Source organism: Dipodomys merriami, unplaced genomic scaffold (genome assembly GCF_024711535.1).
Source record: "Dipodomys merriami isolate MVZ:Mamm:240054 unplaced genomic scaffold, mDipMer1.0.p SCAF_102, whole genome shotgun sequence".
In the NCBI taxonomy this organism is placed as follows: Eukaryota; Metazoa; Chordata; class Mammalia; order Rodentia; family Heteromyidae; genus Dipodomys; species Dipodomys merriami.
The window spans coordinates 1,735,545-1,761,910 of NW_027202294.1; the positions used below are offsets into that span (position 1 = coordinate 1,735,545).

At 47.2% G+C, this 26,366-nt stretch overlaps 2 protein-coding genes and 1 pseudogene across 8 annotated transcripts in view; 2 read left to right on the forward strand and 1 right to left on the reverse strand.

Annotated features, from left to right (window-relative positions):
- Positions 1-1,868: 1,868 nt before the first annotated feature.
- On the reverse strand, positions 1,869-26,331 carry Sfxn2 (sideroflexin 2). Of its 7 annotated transcripts, none has more exons than XM_069994423.1 (14): positions 22,541-22,632; positions 21,526-21,635; positions 20,586-20,663; positions 15,447-15,632; positions 14,897-15,067; positions 13,874-13,972; positions 11,891-11,966; positions 11,565-11,650; positions 8,249-8,309; positions 7,049-7,115; positions 5,712-5,761; positions 5,368-5,417; positions 4,087-4,134; positions 1,869-1,988 (listed from the first exon to the last, which is right to left on the reverse strand). In XM_069994423.1, the coding sequence occupies exons 4-14, from the start codon at positions 15,605-15,607 to the stop codon at positions 1,889-1,891; spliced, it is 969 nt and encodes a 322-aa protein (XP_069850524.1). In that variant the 5' UTR covers positions 15,608-15,632; positions 20,586-20,663; positions 21,526-21,635; positions 22,541-22,632; the 3' UTR covers positions 1,869-1,888. The 7 variants fall into 7 exon arrangements, with proteins under 7 accessions (XP_069850524.1, XP_069850534.1, XP_069850543.1 ...); XM_069994433.1 differs by lacking the exon at positions 21,526-21,635 and adding an exon at positions 22,239-22,449; XM_069994442.1 differs by lacking the exons at positions 21,526-21,635; positions 22,541-22,632 and adding an exon at positions 26,312-26,331.
- Positions 3,122-3,260, forward strand: LOC138809180 (small nucleolar RNA SNORA51; annotated as a pseudogene).
- Positions 22,828-26,366, forward strand: part of Arl3 (ARF like GTPase 3) — a 45,195-nt gene continuing 41,656 nt past the window's right edge. Inside the window, exon 1 of the mRNA XM_069994473.1 lies at positions 22,828-22,970. Within this exon, the coding sequence (XP_069850574.1) occupies positions 22,968-22,970 (3 nt within the window). The 5' untranslated portion in view covers positions 22,828-22,967. The remainder of the gene's footprint in view (positions 22,971-26,366) is intronic.

The following is a 26,366-nucleotide window of genomic DNA, read 5'->3' on the forward strand; positions in this document are numbered from 1 at the left end:
AGGCCACAGTATGACCAGATCCCACTTTGCAGCCAGCATGTCTAACTTAGTTTGCCGACTGTTTTTCATGCTCTTTCAAGTCATTTATTCAGTTCATTGGAATAATTTTGAACAGTATCAGCAAATATTATCAGAGAAAACTCATACACAGAGAGGCCACAACAGCCCCCATCAGAGAAGGGAATAATTGGTGCTTTCTCAGCACACTCTTAGGGCTCTTTGGTGCTGGTTGAGTTTCTCTTAGAGGTGTCCAGGGAAAACTTCCCTTTCCTATCAATCCACACCAGTCTTTCTTTGGCATTTAACTCTGTGGGCTGAGGAAGGGAGGTAGCCTTGAAATCATACTCATTAGGATGTGTAGCTTATATCTGCATATATCCTCTTTACTCATGGTTAGGGGACTTAGCTTTTAAAACAGATAAGAGACAATGAGGGAAGAGACTTCTACCATTATAAAGGTCTTGATGGGCACCAGTGGTGCATGCCTGTAATCTTAGCTACTCAGGAGGCTGAGATGTGAGGACTGCAGTTCAAAGTCGGCCCAGGCAGAAGTCTGTGAGCCTCTTATCTCCAATTAATCACCTGGAAAGCCAGAAGTAGAGCTGTGGCTCAAGTGATAGAGTGCTAGCCTTGAGCAAAAGAAGCTAAGGGACAGAGCCCAGGCCCTGAGTACAAGCACCAGGACTAGCACAAGAGAGAAGGAAGGAAGGAAAGAAGGAAGGAAGGAAGGAAGGAAGGAAGGAAGGAAGGAAGGAAGGAAGGAAGGAAGGAAGGAAAGAAGGAAGGAAAGAAGGAAGGAAGGGAGGGAAAGCCCTGAGTTCAAGCCCCACAACTGACAAAGAAAGAAAGAAAGAAGGAAAGAAAGAAAGAAATCCATCCTGTTAGGCACCAGTGGCTCATGTCTATAATCCTAGCTACTCAGGAGGATGACATCTGAGAATCACAGTTGGAAACCAGTCCTGGCAGAAAAGTCCATGAGACTCTTATCTCCAATTAATCACTAAAAAGCTAGAAATAAGACTGTGGCTCAGGTAGTAGAGCACCAGCCTTGAGCAAAAAAGCTAAGGGACAGTGCTTAGGCCCCAGTACACACACACACACACACACACACACACACACACACACACACACACAAAACACAAACACAAATAACTCCTAGGTGTCTGATAAACTTGGATCCAGCAGCACTCTCAAGGAGGATTCCCAGGCAGGGCACAATGGGGACGAAAATGGGAAAGGGCAGAGATGAGTCCCAAAGTGCCACAGACTGCTTTCTCCCTCATATTCCTAAGTCAGGAATTGGTAATGGTTCTAGTGCTTGGGAGGACACACAATATCTTTTTTCCAATCCTAGCTGGATTCCTTTAGGAATCCTAAAGGCTTTCTAACTTTTCCAGATAATTTACTTGAAATCATCAACTTCCTAAGGCCTACATTCTGGTTACCAGGGTAAAGAGCAAGCAAATGGAAAACTTGGGTCTTTTTTTTTTTTTTTTTCTTGTCAGTCATGGGGCTTGAACTCTGGGCTTGGGTGCTGTCCTTGAGCTCTTTAGCTCAAAGCTAGTGCTCTACCACTTGAGCCACAGCACCACCACTTCCAGCCTTTTCTGTTTATGTGGTGCTAAGGAATCAAACCCAGGGCCTCATGCATGTGAGGCAAGCATTCCACCTTCCCAGCCCTCTTTTTCATTTTTATCCCCTAGAATCCAATCAGCCAGGTACTTGGGCAGAGACATAAGGCATCACTCTACTGCTCACCTCTTACCCTCCAATCAAGCCTGGATGCCATGCCTTGCTGGCAAAGAGAAATGGGCATATCTGTGCATAGCAACTACAAGGGAGGTGGTGAATGCGAGTCTATACACTGGTTCTTGTTGGGGTGTGATATTTAAAGACCCTTATTGAAGTAGACATAAGATACATGCTCTTTACACTTGGCCTTGATGGTATCTTGGAGCTCTGGTTCCAAATATGAAACTGGCAATTCACTGAAAAGAGAATAGAAAAGAGTTATGAATAAATATGCCACCCAAGACAAGCAGCAAAATACCCTTAGAAAAATGTAAGTCCAGTGCCTCTCGAGGAAGCTCCTCCTGATTTTCCTAGCAAGGATTATTTATTTACTTATTTAGCCAGTCCTAGGGCTAGAACTCTGGGCTTGGGCACTGTTCCTGAACTCCTTTTTGCTCAAGGCTAGTGCTCTACTACTTGAGCCACAGTATCATTTCCAGGTTTTCCTGTGATTATTTGGAAGTAAGAGTCTCATGGACTTTCCTGCTTGGGCTGGACACAAACTGCAATACCCGTATCTCAGTCTCCCAAGTAGCTAGGATGACAGGCATGAGCCATCAGTGCCAGATCAACCAGGGTTATTTTAGGCCTCTGCATGCCACATGTTGCTCTGTATGTTGCTTTTACTTCTACTTTGTTCTCTCCAGAGTAAAGTTTTTGTTTTAAACTGTGATATTCTCTACAAGATTACAATACAGTCTTCAGGACGCAGGGGTATCTAGCAGATCTTCCTGAGGCATACAGAATTAGAGTACTGGCCTCCGGGTGCTTACCACAGGCAGTGTTCTTTTTTTTTTTTTTTTTACTTTAGAGAAAAAAAAAGGACAGTTTATTTTCAAGCAAGTAACTAAATGCACTATAATTTAACTTAGCCTCATAATTAACTGCAGCATATTTACTTCATTAATTCCATAATAAACTTAAGTCAACTTTACCAACAAGCATTTTCCTTCAGATAATAATTTCCAAGTTTTCTCAACAATTTATTAATAATATATCTGAAAAGCTGACCTTGCAGTAAATAGTCGAGACATTATTTGAAAAGCTTAAATTCCAGTTGGTATGGTACCAAAATTTAGCTTCAAAATTCACAGTACTGCCAGGAAGTGGGTGGCTTCTGAGGTTGGAGAGAAGGGAAGTGGAGTTTTTCCTTGTTTTCTCTTCCAGGGATGAGCCCAGGACATCACAGACTGTAGTGCCTGTGCTAAGCTAGAGGACTATAGGGAGACTGTACCAACACTTCAAACTGCTGTACTTTTTTACTTAAGCTGAGACTTTAAATACATCTGTTATACATATTTACAAATATAAGAGGATGTGAACAGATACACACTTTCTAACAGAACATGACCGCAATAAGGCTGTGTTCTTATACTGACTGCATAGAAAAAGGAGGCAGAGTAAACCTACCCAATATACACCTCAGCCCAGGCCTGTGCCTAGTCTGTTTTGTGAATGGGGAGACAAGGGGAAAAAAAAAAAAAAAAAGAACTAGCGTACTAGCTGGGTGCTGGTAGCTCATGCCTGTAATTCTAGCTATTCAGGAGGCAGAGAGCTGAGAATTGAGGCCCAAAGCCAGCCCCGGCAGGAAAGTCTATGAGACTCTTATCTCCAATTAACCACCAAAAAGCTGAAAATGGAGCTATGGCTTAAGTAGTAAAGCACCAGCCTTGAACAAAAAAGCTAAAGAGGACCGAGCCCAGGCCCTGAGTTCAAGTCCCAGTATTGGCACAAAAACAACACCAACACTAGAGTACTGAGGAAAGGAGTGTAATACCTTCTCAGTATGTAGTGAAGCTATGCTGGTCTCCTGGAGGTGGTCACTCCCTGCTACCACTGTCACATCCTCCCTTCCTCTTCCCACCATCCCTTCTTCCTGCCTCCCTTCTAGAACATCAAAGGAAGTAGAAAAGTCCCAGTCAGAGTAGAGGTCCAAACATGAGCTGGAGTAAGTACCTCATTCAATTTTAAACACCAGATCAAGCCAGGAAGAATGTTCCTAACAACCTAGCCAGCAGAACAGGAAGTCCTTTGCTCCTCACCATGTCTCAAAGGCTGCACTTGCTCCACTGGGTGGGGAGCAACTGCACCCCTCCTGGCTTCTCCCGCCCCTTGAAGATCTGGCTGGTTTGCCATTTACATGGGGCTAAGAGGCCCAGAGCTCAAGCTGATGAGCACTTGTCCTTGGAAACCATTCCTTCCTATCCCATCCCTTTCCCCCTTGAACAGCAGGTAGACTGGGAAAGCAGTAGCAGGTCATTCAACAAAACTAAGTGAGCAGCCAACAGCCAATACCATTCCTGTGGGAAGAGGCCACATGCCACAGGCACCATGAAAAGGAGGCTGGAAGAAAAGAGAAACCAAAAGGTTGGTAGACATCTCCTGGTAGCCCCGCCCACACTCCATCTCAGAGCCCCCAGAGAGGAGAGGGAGGTATCCTCCCCCCTCTCCAGCCCCCATCTGTCTTCTCAGCCACAGTGCTCTCCCACACCATTCTCTGTCCTCTGTCTTCTGATGTGAGGATAAAACCACTGTCCTTCCATCCCTCATCCCAGCCCTCACCCCACCCCCATGTTCAAACAAATGACCACATAGTATGACATGACTGGAGAGCTTGAACTGTGAACCTGAAGCCACAAGCATCCACACATGTAGGGGGAGTTATCATTAGTCCTCACATGGCAAAGCACGATTAATGCTAAGACACATGGTAAGCTCTTAAGAATGCTGTCATAGCCGGGTGCTGGTGGCTCACGCCTGTAATCCTAGCTACTCAGGAGGCTGAGATCTGAGGATCGTGGTTCAAAGCCAGCCCTGGCAGGAAAGTCTGTGGAACTTTTATCTCCAATTAACCACCAGAAAACCAGAAGTGGTGCTGTGGCTCAAGTGGTAGAGCGCTAGCCTTGAGCTGAAGAGCTGAAGGAGGGCGCCCAGGCCCAGAGTTCAGGACCCATAATCAACAAAATAAATAAATAAATAAATAATAAAATAATAAAATAATGCTGTCATGGGACTGGAAAGGTGGCTCATAGGTAGATTGCTTGCCTCACATGCACGAGGCCCTGGGTTCCATTCCTCAGCACTACATAAGCAGAAAAAGCCAGAAATGGTTCTGTGGCTCAAGTGGTAGAGCGCTCATCTTCAGCTGAAGAGCTCAGTGATGGCACCCAGGCTCAGAGTTTAAGCCCCATGACAAAAAAAATAAACAAACAAAAAAGAATGCTGTCATGATATAACCAGGAACAAATTATAGGCTCACATCTATAATCTTGGCTACTCAAGATGATGCTAATATGAGGATCATGGTTCAAAGCCAGCCTAGGCAGGAAGTTTTATCTCCAATTAACCTCCAAAAAGCCAGAATTGGAGCTGTAGCTCAAGTAGTAGAGCACCAGCCTTGAGTGAAAAAAACAGGACAGTGTCCAGGCCAAGTTCAAAACTCCAGTACTGACACAAAAGAAATTTTAAATAAAGTCAGGCAAAGGAGCACATGCTCTTTGATACCCACCATGCTCCCTGGCAAGTCTTAGTACCCTAACCACCAAAGAACCCAAACTACCAAAACTCCATACTCACAAGCACCCAGACAGCATGACTTGCAATGGGGCATGCAGCACCCTGACTTTCTGTACAAAAAAACAAATAAAAGAGAGGCCTATATGAGACTTGGATATCACAAAGTGGTCCCCATGCCTTCCCTGCCAGGAATCAAGCAGGTAGAAGGCACCAGAGGCCCTGAAAGAGAAGGGAATAGTCTTGCTAATGCCAGGAAACTGGCTCTGATGTCTAAGTCAGTGGCCAGCGGGGAGTAGGGCAGGCTCTATTTGAATGACATGATAAGGTGGCAGTGAGAGTCAGAATCCCCGGCACAGCATGGCTAGGGACTACAGACAGGGCAAATGCAAGAGAACCCTTCTTACCTTCATGTAATGCAGTTTCTCCAGCCTTTCCATGATAACTGGAAGCAAGACTAGAAGAAAGCAGGGGAGGAGCTGAGGGGGGCTGGAAGAACTTCATCCCCCCGCCTTGTACAGTCCAATCAGGAACTGAGTTCAGACTCCCTCCTTCCTCAGAAGCTCTAGATAATTCTTGCCATTAAGGAAAAGGATGGAGATGATATAGGCATGGTCACCTCTCTCCCCCAAGTCCCAGAAAAAAGGTATTTTCCAAACTTTTCAACATGTAGCTGGGTGCTGGTGGCCTACACTTATAATCCTAGCTACTCAAGAGGCTGAGATCTGAGGATCAAAGTTTGAAGACAACCTGAACAAATACTATTTTTTTTTTCCAATCCTGGTGCTTGAACTCAGGGCTTGGGCACTGTCCCTGAGCATTTTTTTGCTCAAGGTTAGCACTCTACCACTTGAGCCACAGCACTACTTCTGGCGTTTTGTGTTTATGTGGTACTGAGGAATTGAACCCAGGACCTCAGGCATGCTAGGCAAGCACTCTACCACTAAGCCACATTCCTAACCTGACAAATACTCTTATCTCCAATTAACCACTTAAAAAAAAAAGCCACACTATGTTGAAAACAAACCTTACAACTTCGGGGGGTGGGGGATGAGTTACGGGGTGGGGCGGGGGGCGGGGGGCGGGGGGAGAGAAGGGATGGTGGGGGAAAAACAAAGAAGGGGGTAACAATGGTTGATAGGAAATGTACTCATTACCTTACTCATGTAACTGTAACCCCTCTGTACACTATCTTTACAATAAAAAATATATATTAAAAAAAAAAACAGAAGTGGAAGTATGGCTCAAGTGGTAGAGTGCTGGCCTTGAGTGAAAAAAGCCAAGGGGCAGCACATGGCCTTGAGTTCAAGTCCCATTACTGGAACAAAGAAAAACAAAATTTCTCAAATGTGCAAATGTAATAATTATATTACAAAGACCCATGCCACTAAGACCAAAGTGTCTCTCTGAAAATTAAAAACTATTTGAAGGCTCATGCAAATAAATGTTGTGTCCTATTCTGTAATGGACCGTGCTGGAAGCAAATCAAGGTAGATTTCTTCTCCCTATCACTGTCTCCCTAGTAGCCTGCACTGGCCAGCACTGAGTATCAGGTAGATGAAAATAACTCCCCCTAGCCTCTCTGGAGAAATGAGGTTATAGGAACTCGTATGGGCTTCCAGTCTCACACAAAGCAGTTTGAGTAACACTACGGTGGAAGCAGACATTCCCCCCCGCCATAACTGAGTGTGGCTGAGGCACATGGGTTCCAGGATCTTCAGAATAGGGGGGTTCCCCATCTTACTCATGCCAGGAGCCGCCATGGTGATCCGAGAAATAACCACTTGGGTGATGCCTATGGCTGCAGCTCTCTGAGGGCAGAAAAGATTAAGAGATCAGTGGTCAGGAATGACCTGTCCAGTACACATGGGCTGTATTGTGGGGCTAGGTCATGGCCCAGGCTGACCTGGCTCTAGCACTAGAAGTGATGTAAGGACTCTCCAATGAAAGCTGTTCATCAGAAGAAGGGGAAGAGGGGCTGGGAAGGTGGCTCAGTGGTAGAATGCTTGCCTTGCATGCATGAGGCCTGGGTTCGATTCCTCAGCACCACATAAGCAGAAAAAGCCGGAAGTGATGCTGTGGCTCAAGTGGTAGAGCACTAGCCTTGAGCTCAAGAGCTGAGGGACAGCGCCCAGGCCCAGAGTTCAGACCCCACAACCAACAAAAAAAAAGGGGGGGGGAGCAATAGAAAGAATTGTTCTGAGCAAAATATAACATATGCACTTTTCTTTTTCTTTTCTTTTTTTTCTTTTCTTGCCAGTCCTGGGGCTTGAACTCAGTGGTGGGCACTATACCTGAGCTTCTTTTTGTTCAAGGCTAGTGTTCTACTACTTGAGCCACAGGGCCATTTCTGGCTTTTTCTGTTGACGTGGTACTGAAGAATTGAATCCAGGGCTTCGTGCTTGTTAAGCAAGCACTTTACCAGTAAGCCACATTCCCAGCCCACATATGCACTTCTGAAATACCAAGATGAAACCATTGGTGCAATTAATACACACCAGCTTTTTAGAAAAGATGAACGATAGAAAAGCAAAAATTGGTGGGAGGTGGGGAGATACCACTGGAAGGACTAAGAGAGTGAGCAAGGATGAACAGGGTCCAAGTAGTTTGTTTGCATGTGTGAAAGAGAAAAATAAAACCTGATAAAATCGTCTTAACAAGTGGGGAGGTAGGAAAGGGAGAGTGAGAGAGGGGGTGAGGTTGATTTGGATGCATCCTACAGATGTACTGGAGATGAGTCTCATGGAATGAAACCACCCCTCGTACAACTGATTTTATGCTAAAAAAAAAAAAAAAAAAAGGATGATGTAGGGAAAATGTTATAGGAAATGAGGACCAACTCAGGGCTAAACCTTCTCAACTCTATAATGATGACCAAGTCTGCTCTGATCACTAAGGAGTTCAGGGGAAGAATTCTCTCCTGAGGCTGAGGGCCTCAGCTTACCTGAGAAGGGCCAAGCTCATTCTGATTCTTGTCTTTCACGCAGACACCTTGGATGAGTTCCCTAAACATAAATAGCAATTGTTCAGAGCTGGCCAGGCATGTGACAAACCAGAGGACCAAGGACACTCAAGTTCTAGAAAGCCTCCTCCTGCTCTTGGCCCTTTAACTTCCTTCCTGTACTGCAGATACCATTCAGTATCTCAGAATAATCAAGGGCAGCAGCTAAGAGAGCCAGCACTAGACTCCTACTGCCTAGCTGACTCCTGAAACTGCAGAGCACAGTCCTTAATCCTGCAAAAGCCTCAGTTCACCACATTTGCAAAATGAGGATGATCCTGGACACTCACTTCATGGAACTAAGTGAGGATTAAATGAGAATATCTGCCAGCCAGATATTAACTAAGATAATGGTAGCAACAATAGCTAATGCATACACAGCCTGTTACATTCTAGGTGCTACTATAACATTATAACCTCAAAGCAGGGAGGCAAATCTGTACTCATTAGTCAAGAAACAAAAACTGACTATCAGGAGAAAAAAAGCCAGGCACCAGTGGTTCATACCTGTAATCCTAGCTACTCAAGAGGGTGAGATCTAAGGATTGCAGTTTGGGTCCAGTCATGGGGCCTGAACTCTGGGCCTGGGTGCTGTCCCTCAGCTCTTCAGCCCAGGGCTAGTGCTCTACCGCTTGAGCCACAGCGCCACTTCTGGCTTTTTTTTTTCTTTTTGCCTATGTGGTGCCTATGTGCCTATGTGCATGCCTCAGGCATTCAAGGCAAGCGCTCTACCACTGAGCCACCTTCTCAGCCCCAGGATTGCAGTTTGAAGCCAGCCCAGGCAGGAAAGTCCATGAGACTCATCTCCAATAAACTGCTCAGAAAAAGTCAGAAATGGCAGTGTGGCTCAAGTTCTGGAACACTAGCCTTGAGAAAAAGAATCAGGGATGACACCCAGGCCATGTTTAAGTGCCAGGACTAGCAAAGAAAAAGAAAGAGGGCTGGAAATGTGGCTCAGTGGTAGAGTGCTTGTCTTGCGTGCATGAGGCCTTGGGCTCGATTCCTCAGCACCACATAAGCAGAAAAAGCCGGAAGTGGTGTTGTGGCTCAAGTGGCAGAGCGCCAGCCTTGAGCTGAAGAGCTGAGGGACAGTGCTCAGGCCCAGAGTTTAGGCCCCACAACTGACCAAAAAAAAAAAAAAAGAGTTGGGTGCTGGTGGTTTATCCCTTTAATTCTAGCTACTCAAAAACCTGAGAGCTGAGGACTGTGGTTCGAAGCCAGTAAGGGCAGGAAAATCCAAGAAACTCTTATCTCCAATAAACCACCTCAAAACCAGAAACAGAGCTGTGGCTCAAAGTGGTAGAGCCCTAGCCTTGAGCAGAAGAGCTCAGGGACAGTGCCCAGGGCTTGAGTTTTACCCCCACGACTGACAAAAAAAAACAAAACAAAAGAAAAGAAAAACTAGGGGCTGGGAATGTGGTTTAGTAGTAGAGTGCTTGCATAGCAAGCATGAAGCCCTGGGTTCAATTCCTCAGCACCACATAAACAGAAACAGCCAGAAGTGGTGTTATGGCTAAAATGGTAGAATGCTAGCCTTGAGCAAAAAAAATCCAGGGACAGTGCCCAGGCCCTGAGTTCAAGCCCTAGGACTGGCAAAAAGAGAGAGAGAGATAGACAGACAGACAGAGAGACAGAGACAGAGAAAAAAAGAAAAAAGAAAAGAAAAGAAAAACTAGGGGAGCTGGGAAGGTGGCTCAGTGGTAGAGTGCTTGCCTTGCATGCCTGAGGCGCTGGGTTCAATTCCTCAGCACCACATAAGCCAGAAGTGGCGCTGTGGCTCAAGTGGTAGAGCACTAGCCTTGAGCTGAAGAGCTGAGGGACAGCGCCCAGGCCCAAAGTTCAGGCCCCACAATTGGACTCAAAAAAAAAAAAGAAAAACTAGGCTGGGAGTCAGCAGTTCAAAGCTAGCCAGAAGACTTAAGACTTATCTCTAATTAACCACCAGAAAGCCAAAAGTAGAGCTGTAGCTAAAGTGGTAGAGCACTGGCCTTTAGAAGAAGGAAAAAAAGCCAGGCACCAGTGGCTCACACCTGTAATCCTAGCTACTCAGGAGGCTGAGATCTGAGGATCACGGTTCAAAGCCAGCCTGGGCAAGAAAGTCCATGAAACTCTTATCTCCAATAAAGCATCAGAAAAATGGAAGTGGCACTGTAGCTCAAGTGGTAGAGTGCTAGCCTTGAGCTGAAGAGCTGAGGGACAGTGCTCAGGCCCAGAGTTCAAGCCCCATGACTGACAAAAAATAAAAATGAAAATAAAAAAGGAAAAAACCACACAAAACTGAGACAGTACCCAGGTCCTATGCTCTAGGACTAGCACACACACACAAAAAAAAGCCAAGCGCCAGTGGCTCACACCTATAATACCTGTAATACTAGCTATTCAAAAAACAGATTGGAAGTGGTGCTGTGGCTCAAGTGGTAGAGTGCTAGCCTTGAGTTGATGAGCTGAGGGACAGCCCCCAGGCCCAGAGTTCAAGACCCACAACTGACAAAAAAAAAAAAAATGAGAATTGCAATTCAAAGCCTGCCCGGACAGGAAAAATCTATGAAACTTTCTCCAATCAACTATCAGAAAACCAGAAGTGGTGCTATAGCTAAAAGTAGTATAGTGCTAGCCTTGAGCAAAAGAACTCAGAGACAGCACCTAAGCCCACAGTTTAAGCCCAACAACCAACAAAAAAAAACAAAAAAACAAACAACAACAAAAAAAAAAACTGGGTGTAGCTCAATGGAATAGCACTTGCCTGGAACGTGAGTTTGATCCCCAGTACCAGGAAAGAAATGAACACTGTAAGATCTAATGAGTTTCTCTCTTACTTTTCCTCTAAAAGCTTGGTGTTACAGTGCCTGGAAAACTTGTCTACTCTTCTGGCTTTGCTCAAAGCTTCCTGGTTCTGTTCTATCGTCAGGCATGCTACACTGAATTCAGTAAATTATTCCCAGGGCTTTGGAAGTAGGCAGAGCTCACAACCCAAACACCCTTTCAGTTGAAAGGACAAAATCTAGACTAAAATCTGATAGATCCACACTTGCTCCTCAACTCCCACCATGTGGAAAAAATCCCTTATCCACTCAACACACTGAGTAACCCTAAGTTACCCACCACTCCTGGGCCCAATACCAGAGATCTCTTCAGAGATCCTTCAGAGATCGGCGCAAACCCCACCAGCTCAGCCCTTGAAATCTGACTACTACCTTGGTGTCTTGCCTTGACCAGCAAGGCCTGTGGTGTGGAGGGAGGAAAGGGAACCCGTACTCACTGCTGTCGCATCATTGGGATATTGACACAGTTAGCTGCAGCCACAGCAGCAAAGGGCACCCAGCGGCCCACCAAGGGTGGAGCTCTCTGTTGAGGGCAGGAACAATGGGAGTTGTGACAAGATGAAAATACAGAGAGATTAAGGATTATAAAGAAAGACAATGAAACTCTGCTACTGCTATAACTCCAGACATCCAATCTGGGAAACTAAGATTCCTGCCAAGGTCTAAGAAGAACCAATCTGAAAGCCAGCCATGGTGTTTTCCCTGGGCCTTGGCTGCCCCCTGGTGGTCACCTGAACAATGCATGACCTTGTCCCAATCTTACCTTTGTCCACATGTTCATGCTCACAGCAGTGACCAAGGCAGTAGTGGTGGCTGTGAAGTAGGAGAGGGCCATCTGCCTAGTGGAGGAGAGAGAAAGCGAGGTGGATGAAAGCACAGATGCTGGGTGTGGACACCCATATGTCTAAGGCAAGGCCTTCACTTCACCCTTTTTCGGTATTTTATGATTTTTTTTTGGGTGGGGGGAGTGCTGTTTTAGGGCTTGAACTCAGGACTTGGGTGTCATCCCTGAGCTTTTTTGGCTCAAAGCTAGTACTCTACGACTTGAGTCACAGTGCCACTTCCTGCTTTTTCTGCTTATGTGATACTGAGGAATGGAACCCTGGCTTCATGCATGCACTCTACCACTAAGCCACATTCCCAGCCCTCTTTCTGTATTTTAAACACATCAAGTTCTATCCAGCCTTAGAAACTCTACCTGCTGTGGTTGCCTGTGGTTTCTTGTATGGCTGACTCTTTACCCTTCAGCTGACATGTCATCTCTACAGGTAGGAATACCTCCCTGGATCCCCTCTGCACCCTTTGCTACTCATTGTCTTCTCACCTACCATGTAGATGTCCTTAATAGCATTAACCCCAATCCAAGACTACTGTCTTTGTCTTTTTTTTTGGGGGGGGGGGGTCTGGTCATGGGGCCTGAACTCTGGGCAGGGCTAGCACTCTACCACTTGAGCCACAGCGCCACTTCCTGCTTTTTTCTTTTTGCTTATGTGGTGCTGAGGAATCAAACCCAGGGCCTCATGCATGCAGGGCAAACGTTCTACCACTGAGCCACCTTGCCAGGCCCCCCCCCCTTTTTTTTTAGGACAGGGTCTTACTATGCCCAGCCAGGCCTTCAACTTGAAATTCTCCTGCCTCAGCCTCAAAGAGCTGAGGGTAACCTCAGTGGGGTACCAGTGGCTCACACCTATAATTCTAGAAACTCAGTAGGCTGAGATCTGAGGATCATGGTTTGAAGCTAGCCTGGGCGGAAAAGTCCCTGTGAGACTCTTTTTTCTTTTTCTTTTTTGGCAGTTGTGGGGCTTGAACTCTGGGCTTGAGCACTGTCCCTGCGCTCTTCAGCTCAAGGTGAGTGCTCTACCGATTGAGCCACAGTACTACTTCTGGTTTTCTAGTGGTTTATTGGAGATGAGTCTCATGGACTTTCCTGCCCAGGCTGGCTTTGCACAACGATCCTCAGATCTCAGCCTCCTGAGTAGCTAGGATTACAGGCGGGAGCCATTGGTGCCCAGCTCCTGTGAGACTCTTATCTCCAATTAACCACTAAAAAACCAGAAGTGGCACTGTGACTCAAAGTGGTAGAGTACTAGACATGAGCACAAAGAGGCTCAGGGACAGTGTGTAGGCTCTGAGCTCAAGCCACACAACCAAAAACAATAACAACGAAAAAGGCCTTATACTCCACCAGAACAGGGACAACAATGCCTTAATTCATTAGGGCATCTCCAGTTCCTATAATCTTATCTAGCAAATACTACACACACACAAGAAATTTGTTAGATGAAAGACTGAATATATTTTAAAATGGTCCAGATAGAAAACATTCCCAGTCAGCCCAAGAAAATATTTCCAAACTCTTGGGCTGGGATTGTGGCTTAGTGGTAGAGTGCTTGACTAGCATGCATGAAGCCCTGGGTTCGAAAACAGCAGGAGTGGCACTGTGGCTCAAGTGGTAGAGTGCTAGCCTTGGGCAAAAGAAGCTCAGGGACAGTGCCCTGGCCCTGAGTTCAAACCTAAGAACGGGGGGGGGGGGGGGGGTGCGGGGGGGAACGGGAAAGAGGGGGGAATCTGTTTGGAGATAGGGTCTCAAAGAAAATATTTCCAAACTCTAGATAAAAGTGACTTGGTCACTTACCCAGTGTGGACCCCACCTAGGGAGGCGCAACAACCCAGGAACTCTTTGGCAAGGCTGCTGCTGGGGGAACATGGGAAGGCAGGAGCACAGTCTAGGGTCCAGGCCTCTCACCTGACTGATGTGGGCAAAGCTGCATTCCTGTTGGTGTAGTTGACCAAGGCATTGAAAGACTGGTTCACCCACTGCCAGAAGACCACCGCCGGTATGGTCCTACCAGAGACCAGGAGGGGCAGAGGATGGGAGGATGTCATGGCGTCCACCAGTTACCACATCATCTGCAGTTCTCTAAGCTGTTCTCATGCTGTTTCATATACCCTGGCTTCTCCATGGGCTAGGCCCTCTGCTTCATCCACCCCCCTCCTTCCATGGAGGAGATCACTGCCTCCTTGAAACCTTCCCACCCTTCCTCTGGTCCTTCTGAGTCTGCCAGTCCATATTCCCTGCTCCCACACCCCAATTTCTTCCCCCAACCTACCACTTACCAGGCTGCACTCTAACTGTTTACTCGGCCTCCTCAACAAAGCTCCTTGAGGAGAGAGACTAAAGTCTTTGTATCCCCAGCACCTGGCCCAAGGCCTGGCTCAATAACTGAATAAATGAATGCAAAGGGTAGGAAAAGGCAGAGAGAGGAAAGAGAAGGAAGAGGGTAGAGGGAAAAAGAGGAGGGAAAAAAGAAGAGGGAGGAGGGAGGAGGGAGGAGGGAAGAGGGAGGAGGGAGGAAGAAGAAGGGGGAGGAAGGAGGTAGGAGGAGAAAGAGTCACACATCCAGCAGCTACACAGAAAGTTTCTCCCTCCCCAACCATGCCAAGAGGAAGGGTCTAGTTATTTTTTTGTTTGTCCTATTACAGTAGGAAAATAAAATTCATTGTGGAATAAGCATTTTTTAAAAGAAGCAGTTTGGATAGTCTATTTGCTAAGCCCAAGAGGAGAGCATGTGTGTTAAAGTCTAGGCACCCACAGAACTTGGACAGGCAACTCAGATCACCATCTATCAAATGAAAACAAAAATACTACCTATGTGTAGAGTTGTTGAGAGTGTTAAATGAGGCAATGCATGGAAAGAGCTTAGCACAGTGTCTGGTACCTCCCATCAAGCTGGCGCTCCGCCCAGCAGACCCAGGCCCCAGGACGCACCGGTAGAATTGGAGCATGCAGCCAGTGACGATCATGCCCCCAGGGACCTGGAAGGACATCCGCCCAATGACGTTCATCTTCTCCCCAGTGTCAGGGTGGAAGGCTGAGTCATACAGCTTTTTGGCATAGAGCAGCTGCTCCACTTCGGTGCCTGGGGGTATGATCCCCATCCTGTCACCCAATGACAAGAGACATTTACCACCCAGCCTTAGCTACACTTCCCAGCCACCTTGCTCTCATCTCTCCTTCCTGAGACTGCAGCATATTCTTTTCTTTTTTTTGCCAGTCCTGGGCTTGAACTCAAGGCCTGGGCACTGTCCTTTAGCTTCTTTTGCTCAAGTCTAGCACTCTACCACTTGAGCCACAGCACAATGTCCAACTTTTTCTGTTTATGTGGTACTGAGGAGTCGGACCCAGGGCTTCATGTATGCTAGACAAGCACTCTACCACTAAGCCATATTCCCAGCCTGCAGCATATTTTTCACCTTCTGTTTCTCTTTCTCCCAAGAGGCTCCCAGATTAGTACCGCCTCTCCCACCCAACCACTCACCTGCTTTTTTCCACCACGACCTTGGCCCAGTCCAGCTTCTGCTCTGATACTAAGATAGTGCGGGGATCTGTGATGTTAAAGAAGTGCTTCACTCGCCCGAGGAAGGTGCACTGGTCCCAGCGGGGGGCATCGATGTTAAAGCCAGACAAGTCAGCCTCCATCTTGCTTCTACACCAAACTGTGGTCCTAAGGGACAGAGGAAGAGCGAGGACTATCCTCCAAATCAAACCTGTCTCCAAGGTTCTGCCAGCTTTCACCAGCTCCTGGCATCTTCTCATTTGGCTGGGACAACCCTTGTGCAGGGCTATGACTGAGCAATGGGATCCTAACATGCACTTTCTCAGCACCTGCTAGTGGCTAACCCTATGTGTGATCATGCTTTGGAAGACACTAGAAAAAGGGATAAGGCAAGCCAGGCACTAGTGGCTCACACCTGTAATCCTAGCTACTCAGGAAGCTGAGATCTGAGGATTGCAGTTTGAAGCCCGCCAGGGCAGGAAAGTTCATGAGACTCTTACCTCCAATACTGTAATCAGAATAAGCAGAAGTGACGCTGTGGCTCAAGTGGTAGAGTACTAGCCTTGACCACAAAGAGGCTCAGGAAGTGTCCAGGCCTGGAGTTCAAGCCCCAGGATCAGGAAAAAAAAAAAAAAAAAGCAGGGGAGGAGGCAGTACTTGGGGAGCTCAGGGCCTGACTGAGGTCCACATATTAAACTACTTACAATACTACCTGGTGCTTCTGACAGAGAGGTGGGAAACATAGCCATTTGGAAATAGGAGACCTCTGTTCTTCTCAAGGCCTGCTTTCAGGGTACTGTGTATCAGAGCCTAACCATGTTGAAGGCGAGAATCACTAGCCCCTTCTAGCCTTTCGCCTCACCTATAGGCCTGACACTGAGAAGCAACTCTGAAGGCCTGATAGCACCGGCTCACAGAAAGACATCCCCTCCCCTGCCTCTCCACTGCTTCAGCGGGGCTCTCCTGTATCCAAACAAAGGGCTGCACCAGAAAGAGTGCAATCCTAGCTGCTCAGGAGGCTAAGAACTGAGGCTTTCCATTTAAAGTCAGCCTGGACAGTAAAGTCCATGAGATTCTAATCTCCAATTAACTAGCTTTCTAAGAAGCAGAATCTTAAAATATGCTAAGCAACTGGTTTAGGAGGAATGGTGTTTACAGAGTTCAGAATGAGGATCAGTAGATTACATATAGAGAGAGATAGTCTTTATATTATATATAACATTAGAAAACACATAAAAATTGGGGCTGGGAAGGTGGCTCAGTGGTAAAGCGCTTGCCTTGCATGCCTGAGGCCCTGGGTTCGATTCCTCAGCACCACATAAGCAAAAAGAAAAAAGCCAGAAGTGGCACTGTGGCTCAAGTGGTAGAGTGCTAGCCTTGAGCTGAAGAGCTGAGGGACAGTGCCCAGGCCCATTCAGGCCCCACGACCAGACCCCCCCCCAAAAAAAAAGAAAATACATAAAAATTGATTTATCATAAGGAATTGGTAAACTGGCTTACATAATTATGGCAGGTGGCTAAGCAGGGTAAAGGATAGGAGTAGATCAGAGCCATGAGTTTTAGAACTGTGTGCAAATCCTTTAAAGGGTTTCCATTTGGAGATGAAAGTCTCACAGATTCATCTGCCCAAGTAGGCTTTGTACTGCTATTTTCACATCTCAGCCTCCTGAGTAGCTAGGAGTGAGCCACACGTGTCCAGTCATCTCCTTTTTGATTAACCTACAAACAACCAATTGTAAGTTTTATTTACATCTGCAAGATCCCTTCTCAGGAGCATGAAAAGAAGTAGCAGGTATGTAAATGCTCCCTCATAGCCCACTGTAACCCACAACATACCAGAAAGGAATCCTGGGAGTCTTGCTCAGCCCCTCCAACAGAACCCTTCACCTTGTGAAAGCAGAGTTGCTAACTTCAGCAATAAGATGCTGAGAGTACAGAAAAATAGGGTTCAAGCATGAGCCCTATAAGTCTATAATCCTAGCTACTTAGGAGGCTGAGATAGGGGGATTGTGATTGGAGGCCAACCTAGCCAGGGTTGGGGCAGGGGAATGGAAGAAGGGATTCTAGAGAGTCCATCTCAAGATGAGTATGGCCTCTCATCTCATTCACACAGCAAAGTACAAAAGGAAGGAGCACCAACCCAGATATAGAGCAAGACCCTTTCTCATAAGTGTCTCAAGTAGTAGAACACCTAGCTAGCAAGTACCAAGACATAAGTTTAAACCCTAGTATTCCCCACTCCAGAAAGCGTGAGCTGAATGCTGGTGGTTCACTCATGCCTGTAATCCTAGTTACTCAGGAGGCTGAGACCTGAAGATCAGGTCTCAAAGGCAGTTCAAATCCAGCCCAGGCAGGAAAGGCTGTGAGACTTTTATCACCACTTAATCACCAGGAAACTGGAAGTGGAGCTGGGGCTCAAAGTGGTAGAGTACTAGCCTTGAGCTAGTGCACCCAGGCCCTGACAAACAAGAACAAAAGAAAAGAAAAGTCAAATTCCCAATGGCCAATTTTTAGTTGTTTTTTTTTTTTGTTTTGTTGTAGTAGGAGAGGCTTCAGAGGCTGATATGACAGTCATGTCTAAGAAGAAGGAATCAGGATAGAAAGATGCCCAATGTACACCTTTTCCTGGCCCTGGTGCTATAATTGGAATAGCCAACACTAGAGGAGGCAGAAGGAGAAGGGAGGCAGTAAGTGCCCCAGGCCAGAACTCTTCTACCACTACCACTCCAGCTTCACTTGGCTTTCTATAGGCTGGGGAGAGGTCAAAGGCATTTTCCTCAATCCCAATTGCACAACAGTGGGAAGGGGAAGAATTCAAGAAAGGAGTCTGGCTGTCTAGTACATCACACAGTGCTTTGGCGTACAGCATCCTAGGCTCACACCCACCAGAGATAGCAAAATGCTACACCTCCTAACATCACTGCCACACACACATGCACATGGAGACATACATACTTGGCCAACCTTCTCTACCATCTCCTACTACCCTCAACTCGACATGGCAAACTTCTCTGTCTCTCATAATGGATGCACTTCTACCCCCATGCTGGGGTAATCATCCGCTACATTATGCAAGAATCTTTGCCTTCTAACAGATCAGGCGAGGAACTGCACAGTCCCTGTTTCCTATCAATGATAAGGTCCCCCTGCTTCCGATCTACATTATCTAGCCAGTACATTTCTCCTCAAAGGGTACAGATCCCTGACGCCTTCAGGGCAAACTCAGTCCTTCGCTTATATACTCCCATAGCACCCTTGTACTCTGTAGCATGCTGAGCTTTTGTAATTGTCACCTTTGTGTCATTTACAGTTATTTGTATAAAATCTGCCTCCCCTGGCACACTGAAAGGTTCATGAGTACGTAGCCCTGTCCGTAATGGTCACTGCTGCATCGCTCCTGTGCCCTCTAAACATACCTCCTGCCTGACATGTATTCCAAATTATTCTTGGGTTATCTTAGCATCGAAGATGTCACTTTTTTTTTTTTTTTTTGTCGGTCGTGGGGCTTGAACTCTGGGCCTGGGCGCTGTCCCTCAGCTCTTCAGCTCAAGGTGAGCGCTCTACCACTTAAGCTACAGCGCCACTTCCGGTTTTCTGGTGGTTTATTAGAGATAGGAGTCTCACGGTCTTTCTTGCCCGGGCTGGCTTTGAACCGTGATCCTCAGATCTCAGCCTCCTGAGTAGCTAGGATTACAGGCGTGAGCCACCAGCGCCCGGCAGATGTCACTTTTTTGGATGTCCAACTTAAGAGTCTGCTTTGGTTACAGAAGAGTAGCCTGGCTTCCTTTCATCAAATTGCAAGCTGCCAATCTTACCTATACCAAGTCATAGGTGGTCTCTAAGTTTTGTCCATGGTTATCCTCCCCACTCCCACATAACCAACCTCTTGTCCTGGTGGTAAAAAAGTGACCACCATATCCAGCATGGTCCCTCTTCTGAAGGATCAGGATTCTACTACTAGGGGCAAGATGGGCGGTAGAAATCAAACAGGTGACAAACATCTTCCACTAGAATTAGAACACATCATGACTCTAAGACATTAGGGATTCAAGATCTCAGATTATGGAAGGCTAGAAGGTTCACACTGACTGAGCAGCACAGGAGAGCATTTATGGCAAACATGGCCCTGAAGTAGGCACTTGTGACAGAAATATAAAGGTTAAAACAATATGTCCACAAAGATCCAAGGAAGGCCTTATTCCTTCAAAGTCACAGACTCTAGGTGAGTCTTAAGTCACCAAGTAAGAGCCTCTATTCACTAAAAGGAAAATCCCTTGTACAATTAATGTGCAGTAACTTTTTTAAAAGGTAGAGGGGCTGGGAAGGTGGCTCAGTGGTACAGTGCTTGCCTTGCATGCATGAGGCCCTGGGTTCAATTCCTCAGTACCACATAAGCAGAAAAAGCCAAAAGTAGTACTTTGGCTTAAGTGTAGTGTTAGCCTTGAGCCTTGAGCTGAAGGACAGTGCCCAGGCCCAGAGTTCAGGCCACATGACCAACCAGGAAAGAAAATAAAAAAACCAAACAAACAAAGGGAGAGAAAATAAAGCAGATTACAACTTTCCCTGAAGTAATTAAGTTGATTCTCTAGAAATAGGGCTTAGGGGAATAGCTCAGCAGTGGAGTGCTTGCCTAGCAGAGCCCAGATCCTTAGCAACCCCAAAAATAAAAGAGAGAAAGAGAGAGAGAGAGAGAGAGGGAGAGGGAGAGAGAGAGAGAGAAAAGGAAGGAAAAAAGGAAAGAATAAAAGATAACAGGCTTCCGCTGGGCACCTGTGGCTCATGCCTGTAATCCTAGCTACTCAGGAGGCTGAGATCTGAGGATCACGGTTCAAAGCCAGCCCAGGCAAGAAAGTCCATGAAACTCTTATCTTCAATAAACCACTCAAAAACTGGAAGTGGCACTGTAGCTCAAGTGGTAGAATGCTAGCCTTAAGCTGAAAAGCTGAGGGACAGTGCCCAAGCCCAGAGTTCAAGCCCCACAACCGACAAAAAAAAAAAAAAAAAAACAGGCTTCCAAACCTCTTCTGAGATAGCCCCTTATAAAGGAAGGAAAGGGCTCAAGATTTCCTTGTTTGGAGCCCCAGGTAGAGAGCAAAGCAAAGCATCATCTTTGGTACTCACGTCAAAGAATGAGGCAGCCCGAGACTCCAGAAAAATCAAAAGACCAGCAAGATGGGGGAGGCTTCAAGTCAAGGTTGCCTAGAGCAAGTTAGGAGAATGAAAGTAATAATTAAACCAGCTGGTAAAGGTCCATGTTTATGGACATTCATCTGACTCCAAGGTAATTGTGATGTTAAACATCACACCACTAGAAAGAGAAATCTGCTATCCCAATTCCAAAAAAATGGTAGGTTATGGGGAGCTTGCACCTCTTAAGTTTTTTCTGTTTTGGTTTGGTTTGGTTTTTGGGTTTTTTGCCAGTTCTGGGCTTGAACTCAGGACCTGGACACTGTCCCTGAGCTTCTTTTGCTCAAGACTAGGACTCTACCACTTCTGGCTTTTTTTATTTATGTGGTACTGAGGAATCAAACCCAGGGCTTCATGCATGCTAGGTAAGCACTCTACACGAAGCCACATTCCCAGCCCTAGATAAGATTATGAACTGAATTTTCTCTCCACGGATCTGATGCAGGCATTCAAATTAGTAGCTGATGTGCTTAGTTGAATGCATAGTTAAAAGACCATTCCGAGAAAATCTTTCTTCATGCCAATCTTCTTTTTAGTGGCCGTGGTGCTACTGGGTTTGAATGCTCCAGTAATCTTAACTAGACTGAAAAGTCTGCTAGGAGAGGATTCAGAAAGATGAGCCCCAAAAGCTATTAAACTATTAACAATACATACTTCCTTTGTGACAGACAATGCTCTATTTATGGCCCACTGGAATAAGCAACAGGAGTGCATTTGTGTGTGAGCATGTGCACGCACACACACAGAGGTACACTTTCAGGTGTATCATTTACTCTTGGACTTCATTTAGCTCTCAAAAAAGTTTTGGTTTACATCACAGACATAAAACACTCTGATGGGGGCTGGGAAGGTGGCTCGGTGGTAGAATACTTGCCTCACATGCATGAGTCCCTGGGTTCAATTCCTCAGCACCACATAAGCAGAAAAAAGGCTGGAAGTGGCACTGTGGCTCAAGTGGTAGAGTGCTTTCCTTGAGCTGAAGAGCTGAGGGACAGTGCCCAGGCCCAGAGTTCAGGCCCCACGACCGACAAAAAACAAAAACAAAAACAAAATAAAACACTCTGAGATGTAGCACCTGCCTCCCATTCTAGTCCATTCAAATCCTAATCCTATCAACTTGCAATAACCAATTTCTAGGGTTGTGAAAATGGAATGGATCTTGCATGCAAAACTGGTCACTGGGAAAGGTGTCGTTTCCACGACATTGGATTGTCTCCAGTGTCTAACCTATGCTGGCCCACAGGTAAGGATTAATTCTTGGGGCTGGGAAGGTGGCTCAGTGGTAGAGCGCTTGCCTTGCATGCATGAGGCCCTCGGTTCGATTCTCCAGCACCACATAAGCAAAAAGAAAAAAAGCCGGAAGTGGCACTGTGGCTCAAGTGGTAGAGCGCTAGCCTTGAGCTGAAGAGCTGAGGGACAGCGCCCAGGCCCAGAGTTCAGGCCCCACGACCTGCCCCCCCCCAAAAAAAGGACTAATTCTTGTGGTCCTCTGCATGTGTGGGGGGTGGGAGCTAACATTTCCGGCCAGATGTAGCTTAACAAAAGCAGCCTTTCCCAAACACCTTTCCACTCTTGGTGTCTGCTTACCTCAGGGGTCAGGTGGCACTGACCAGTCTGCCTGTTGCCCTCTTCCACAAGCGACCAACCTCCGGCAAGCAGGCATCCCCCATCCTGAACTGACATAAGGCCCTAACCCCTCCTCCCCAAAGCTTGACAATCGAAGGCAACAGGAGCCAGAGGGGTCCCCAGGCAGTCCTAGCGCCACGTGGCTCCTGCATCCAATGTGCTGCAAAGCTGCCTAGGAAATTCAGGACAGATGTAAACTCCCTAGGGGCATGTGGCCCTTGAAGGCAGGTGTGGCGATGAACCTCACTCTCCAGGTCCCTTACCTGCTCGGAAGGAGGGACGCTCGGAGTCACTGGCCACCACAGAGCCCACCTCACACGCCTGGCCCGCCAGCCCCGCCTGCCGGGGCTGGAGAACCACCCCTCGCCACCCCCACGCCCCTCCTTCCCGGCCAATCACAGCTCGGGAAGCTCCCGCCAGCCGCGTGAGCGCGTTTTCCCCATTCCCGGGGTCACTAGGAGCCAGCCCCGCCTCCAGCGCCTCTAGGACTGCCCACGCGGTGGGGGCAGGGCTTCCGTGCGCATGCGTACTGAGGGAATAGCGGCTCCGGGCCCCGCCCCGTATCGCTGCTTGGCTCCTCCGCTGAGCGTGCGAGGGACGTCGGGGGCGGCGCCCGAGCAGTTGCCCTGGTAACGAGGGAGGCCGGAGGAGGAGGAGGCGGAGGCGGAGGAGGAGGGATTCGGCGGGAGGATGGTGAGTGTGGGGGGCCTTGGCCCCTCTGGAGTCGTCCGATCACCCCCCCTCCCCCTAACCCTGCACTCTGTCCCCAGGCCCCGGGCGGGGCGCTGCACTTAAAGCCAAGGAGAGAATGGATGGCGCTCAGCTTGGTTGCTGGGTTCTAGATTGGTTTCGGGGGCAGCGGGGAGCCCCAAAAGGGTGGGCCCTGATGGGAAGCCTGGGCCTGGGGGGAAAGGCGGGGCTTGCCGTGGCTCCTAGGCTGGGGAAGGGACTTGAGGAATACCTCGTCGGCGGGGTACGGAGCCTCGCTGGGTTCTATCATTACTCGGGGGACAAGGGTGGACCCGAGTAGCTTGGAGAGCGATCGCCACACACAGGCTTAGATCTCCTTGAGCCGTCGGCCTCGCCCGCCGCAGAGCGGTGGGGTCTGTCGGGGCCCGGCCAGAAGCGGGAAGAAGGGCCGGTGTCCCGTCTTAGCGATCGCCCTGGAGGTACCAAGGGAGGAGATGGTAGCCTAGCTCTCCTCTTCCTCCAGTGCTCGGGCCCCTGGGTGAAGCGTGTAGGGAATAAGTCCCAGGACACAAAGAAGCGTTGCTTGGGAAGGATGCCTGCTGTATTTTACAGCGTCTCCGCGTGTACGTGGCAGTGCGCTCCGGCCGTCCAGAATTAACTTACTTGTTTAGAGTTCTGCAAGGGCCGGTTGTTGGGTGATGACCCGTTTTCATTCCATCCTTAATTCATGCTGGATAGAAGCAAAATCGTGCCAGGCGCCGGTGGCTCAGGCCTGTAATCCTACCTACTCAGGAGGCTAAGATCTTAGGATCCTGGTTCAAAGCCAGCCCCAGCAGGAAAATCCATGAAATTGTTAACCTCCAATTAACCACCAGGAAACCGGAAGTGGCGCTGTGATTCCAGTGGTAGGGCGCAAGCCTTGAGCTGAAGAGCTCAGGGAGGCGCCCAGGCCCAGAGTTCAAGACCCTGACCACCCCCCCCCCAAAAAAAGTAAAATCGTCACCTGGTCCTTAGCATTTCTATCCGAACCCGTTGCAATATCCTTTTTCATGTGACCCGACCAGAACCAAAAGATTTGATTTCATTTGGAATCTCCAAACCAAAAAGAAAAAGGAAAAACCAAAACTGGAGAGTGAGGAGCATCAATTTGGGACAACAAGCCTCTTTATAATTTTTTTTTTGGGGGGTCCGGTCATGGGGCCTGAACTCTGGGCCTGGGCGCTGTCCCTCAGCTCTTCAGCTCATGGCTAGCGCTCTACTACTTGAGCCACAGCGCCACTTCCGGCTTTTTTCTTTTTGCTTATGTGGTGCTGAGGAATCGAACCCAGGGCCTCATGCATGCAAGGCATGCGCTCTACCACTGAGCCACCTTCCCAGCCCCTCTTTATAATTTTTTTTAAATGTTGAAACGCTCTTTTTCTTTTTCTTTTCTTTTTTTGTTGTTGTTGTTGTTGGTGGTGGTGGTGGTGGTGGTGGTCGCCTTGGGGCCTGAACTCTGACCTGGGCGCTGTCCCTCAGCTCTTCAGCTCAAGGCTAGTACTCTACCACTTGAATCACAGAGCCACTTCCAGCTTTTTCTGCTTATGTGGTGCTGAGGAATCGAACCCAGGAACTCATGCATGCGAGGCAAGCACTCTACCACGGAGCCACCTTCCCAGCCCCACAAAATGTTGAAACTCTTGACATAAGAAAAAAAAAAACACTAATGGAGTGGAAGAGGGTGAGGTAATGGGAGGCAGATAGCTCATGCCTGGATTCCCAGCTACTTAGGAGGCTAAGATCTGAGGATTGAGGTTTGAAACCAGCCCAAGTGGGAAAGTCTGTGAGACTTTTCTCTTCAATTAACCACCAAAAAGCCAGAAGTGGAACTGTGGCTCAAGTGGTAGAGTGCCAGCCCTGAACAAAAAGGCTAAGCAACAATAAAAGTTCAAGACAGGCCCTAAGTTCAAGAACCAAATCCATCACACAAAAAGAAAACCACTTGACATCAAGGAAGAAAATATACATATAACTTTGTTCAGCTTATCCAGTAAATAAGTTATGATTTTATAATTGATTTTTATGATGTCAAATTGTTAAAGAAGTAGAGTTATTTGATCTATGGTTGGCAATCACGTTTCACACTTTCTACATTTGCAGTTCTTCTTAACCTCAGGCTAAACAGATTTTTACAAGTGTTTTCCTTTTTATTAATCATTTATACATGAGCTGTCCATTTAAAGGCTAAATTATCTCAACAAATGAATACACATGTAAATATTTATACAGAAAAGAACTAGAATTGAAACGAAAAAGGGATGCCAAACCAACAAAAAATGAGATTTGTATTGAAAATGAGGAAGATGAGAGTTGGCTAACTTTTCCCACTTTATCAATTAAATGGACTGCATAATTTCATGATTGTTTAAACTTGTAGAACATAGTAAATTCACTACTGCTGGGGTTTCTAGGTGCACATTGACACAATATAAAACAAATTAACAGTATATGCTTTTGTTTTGGGGTTTTTTTTTCGGTCATGGGGCTTGAACTCTGGGCCTGGGCGCTGTCCCTCAGCTCTTCAGTGCAAGGCTAGCACTCTACCACTTGAGCCATGGCACCACTTCCAGCTTTTTCGGCTTATGTGGTTCTGAGGAATCTAACCCTGGGCCTCATGCACAGGAGGCAAGCACTCTACCACTGAGCCACCTTCCCAGGCCCTATGCTTCTGTTCTATTTGACTAGCATTCAATGATCAAAATACATATTGTTTATCTCTTTTCTTAAAATGAACAACAAGAAATTAGGACACATTCTGGATTTACAAAATACTTTTTTCTTTTTTTTTTGATTGGTCATGGGGCTTGAACTCTGGGCCTGGGCACTGTCCATCAGCTCTTCAGCTCAAGGCTAGCACTCTACCACTTGAGCCACAGCGCCACTTCCAGTTTTCTAGTGGCTCACAGACTTTCCTGCTGGGGCTGGCTTTGAACCATGATCCTCAGTACTCAGACTCCTAAGTAGCTGGGATTACAAACGTGAGCCACCAGTGCCCAGCTACAAAATACTTTGTTTTTGTTTTTGTTTTTTTATTCTTTTGCCAATCCTGGGGCTTGAACTCAGGACCTAGGCATTGTCCCTGAGCTTCTTTTGCTCGAGGCTAGCATTCTACCACTTGAGCCACAGCATCACTTCTGGATTTTTCTGTTTATGTGGTACTGAGGGCTTTGTGCATGCTAGGTCAGTACTCTTCCACTAAGCCACATTCTTTTTTTCTTTTCCTATCATTGAAAGTGTGAACCATTCTTACAACTGGGAGTAGAATACTGAACTTAAAGAGTAAATGACATGATTAAGTGTGTCACCTCTAGTATTCCGTTAGCCCCCATGGTTCACTGGGCAACTGCAAAGTGAGTTCCA

Excerpts from the sequence above, each read along its gene's own strand:
- Sfxn2 (XM_069994442.1), bottom strand. The coding sequence starts at position 15,607 with ATGGAGGCTGACTTGTCTGGCTTTAACATCGATGCCCCCCGCTGGGAC. Across the intron at positions 11,967-13,873 it reads GCTTTGCCCACATCAGTCAG|GCAGATGGCCCTCTCCTACT; the intron begins GTGAGAGGCCTG and ends CTCCTCCACTAG. Across the intron at positions 11,651-11,890 it reads GCATGAACATGTGGACAAAG|AGAGCTCCACCCTTGGTGGG; the intron begins GTAAGATTGGGA and ends TGCCCTCAACAG.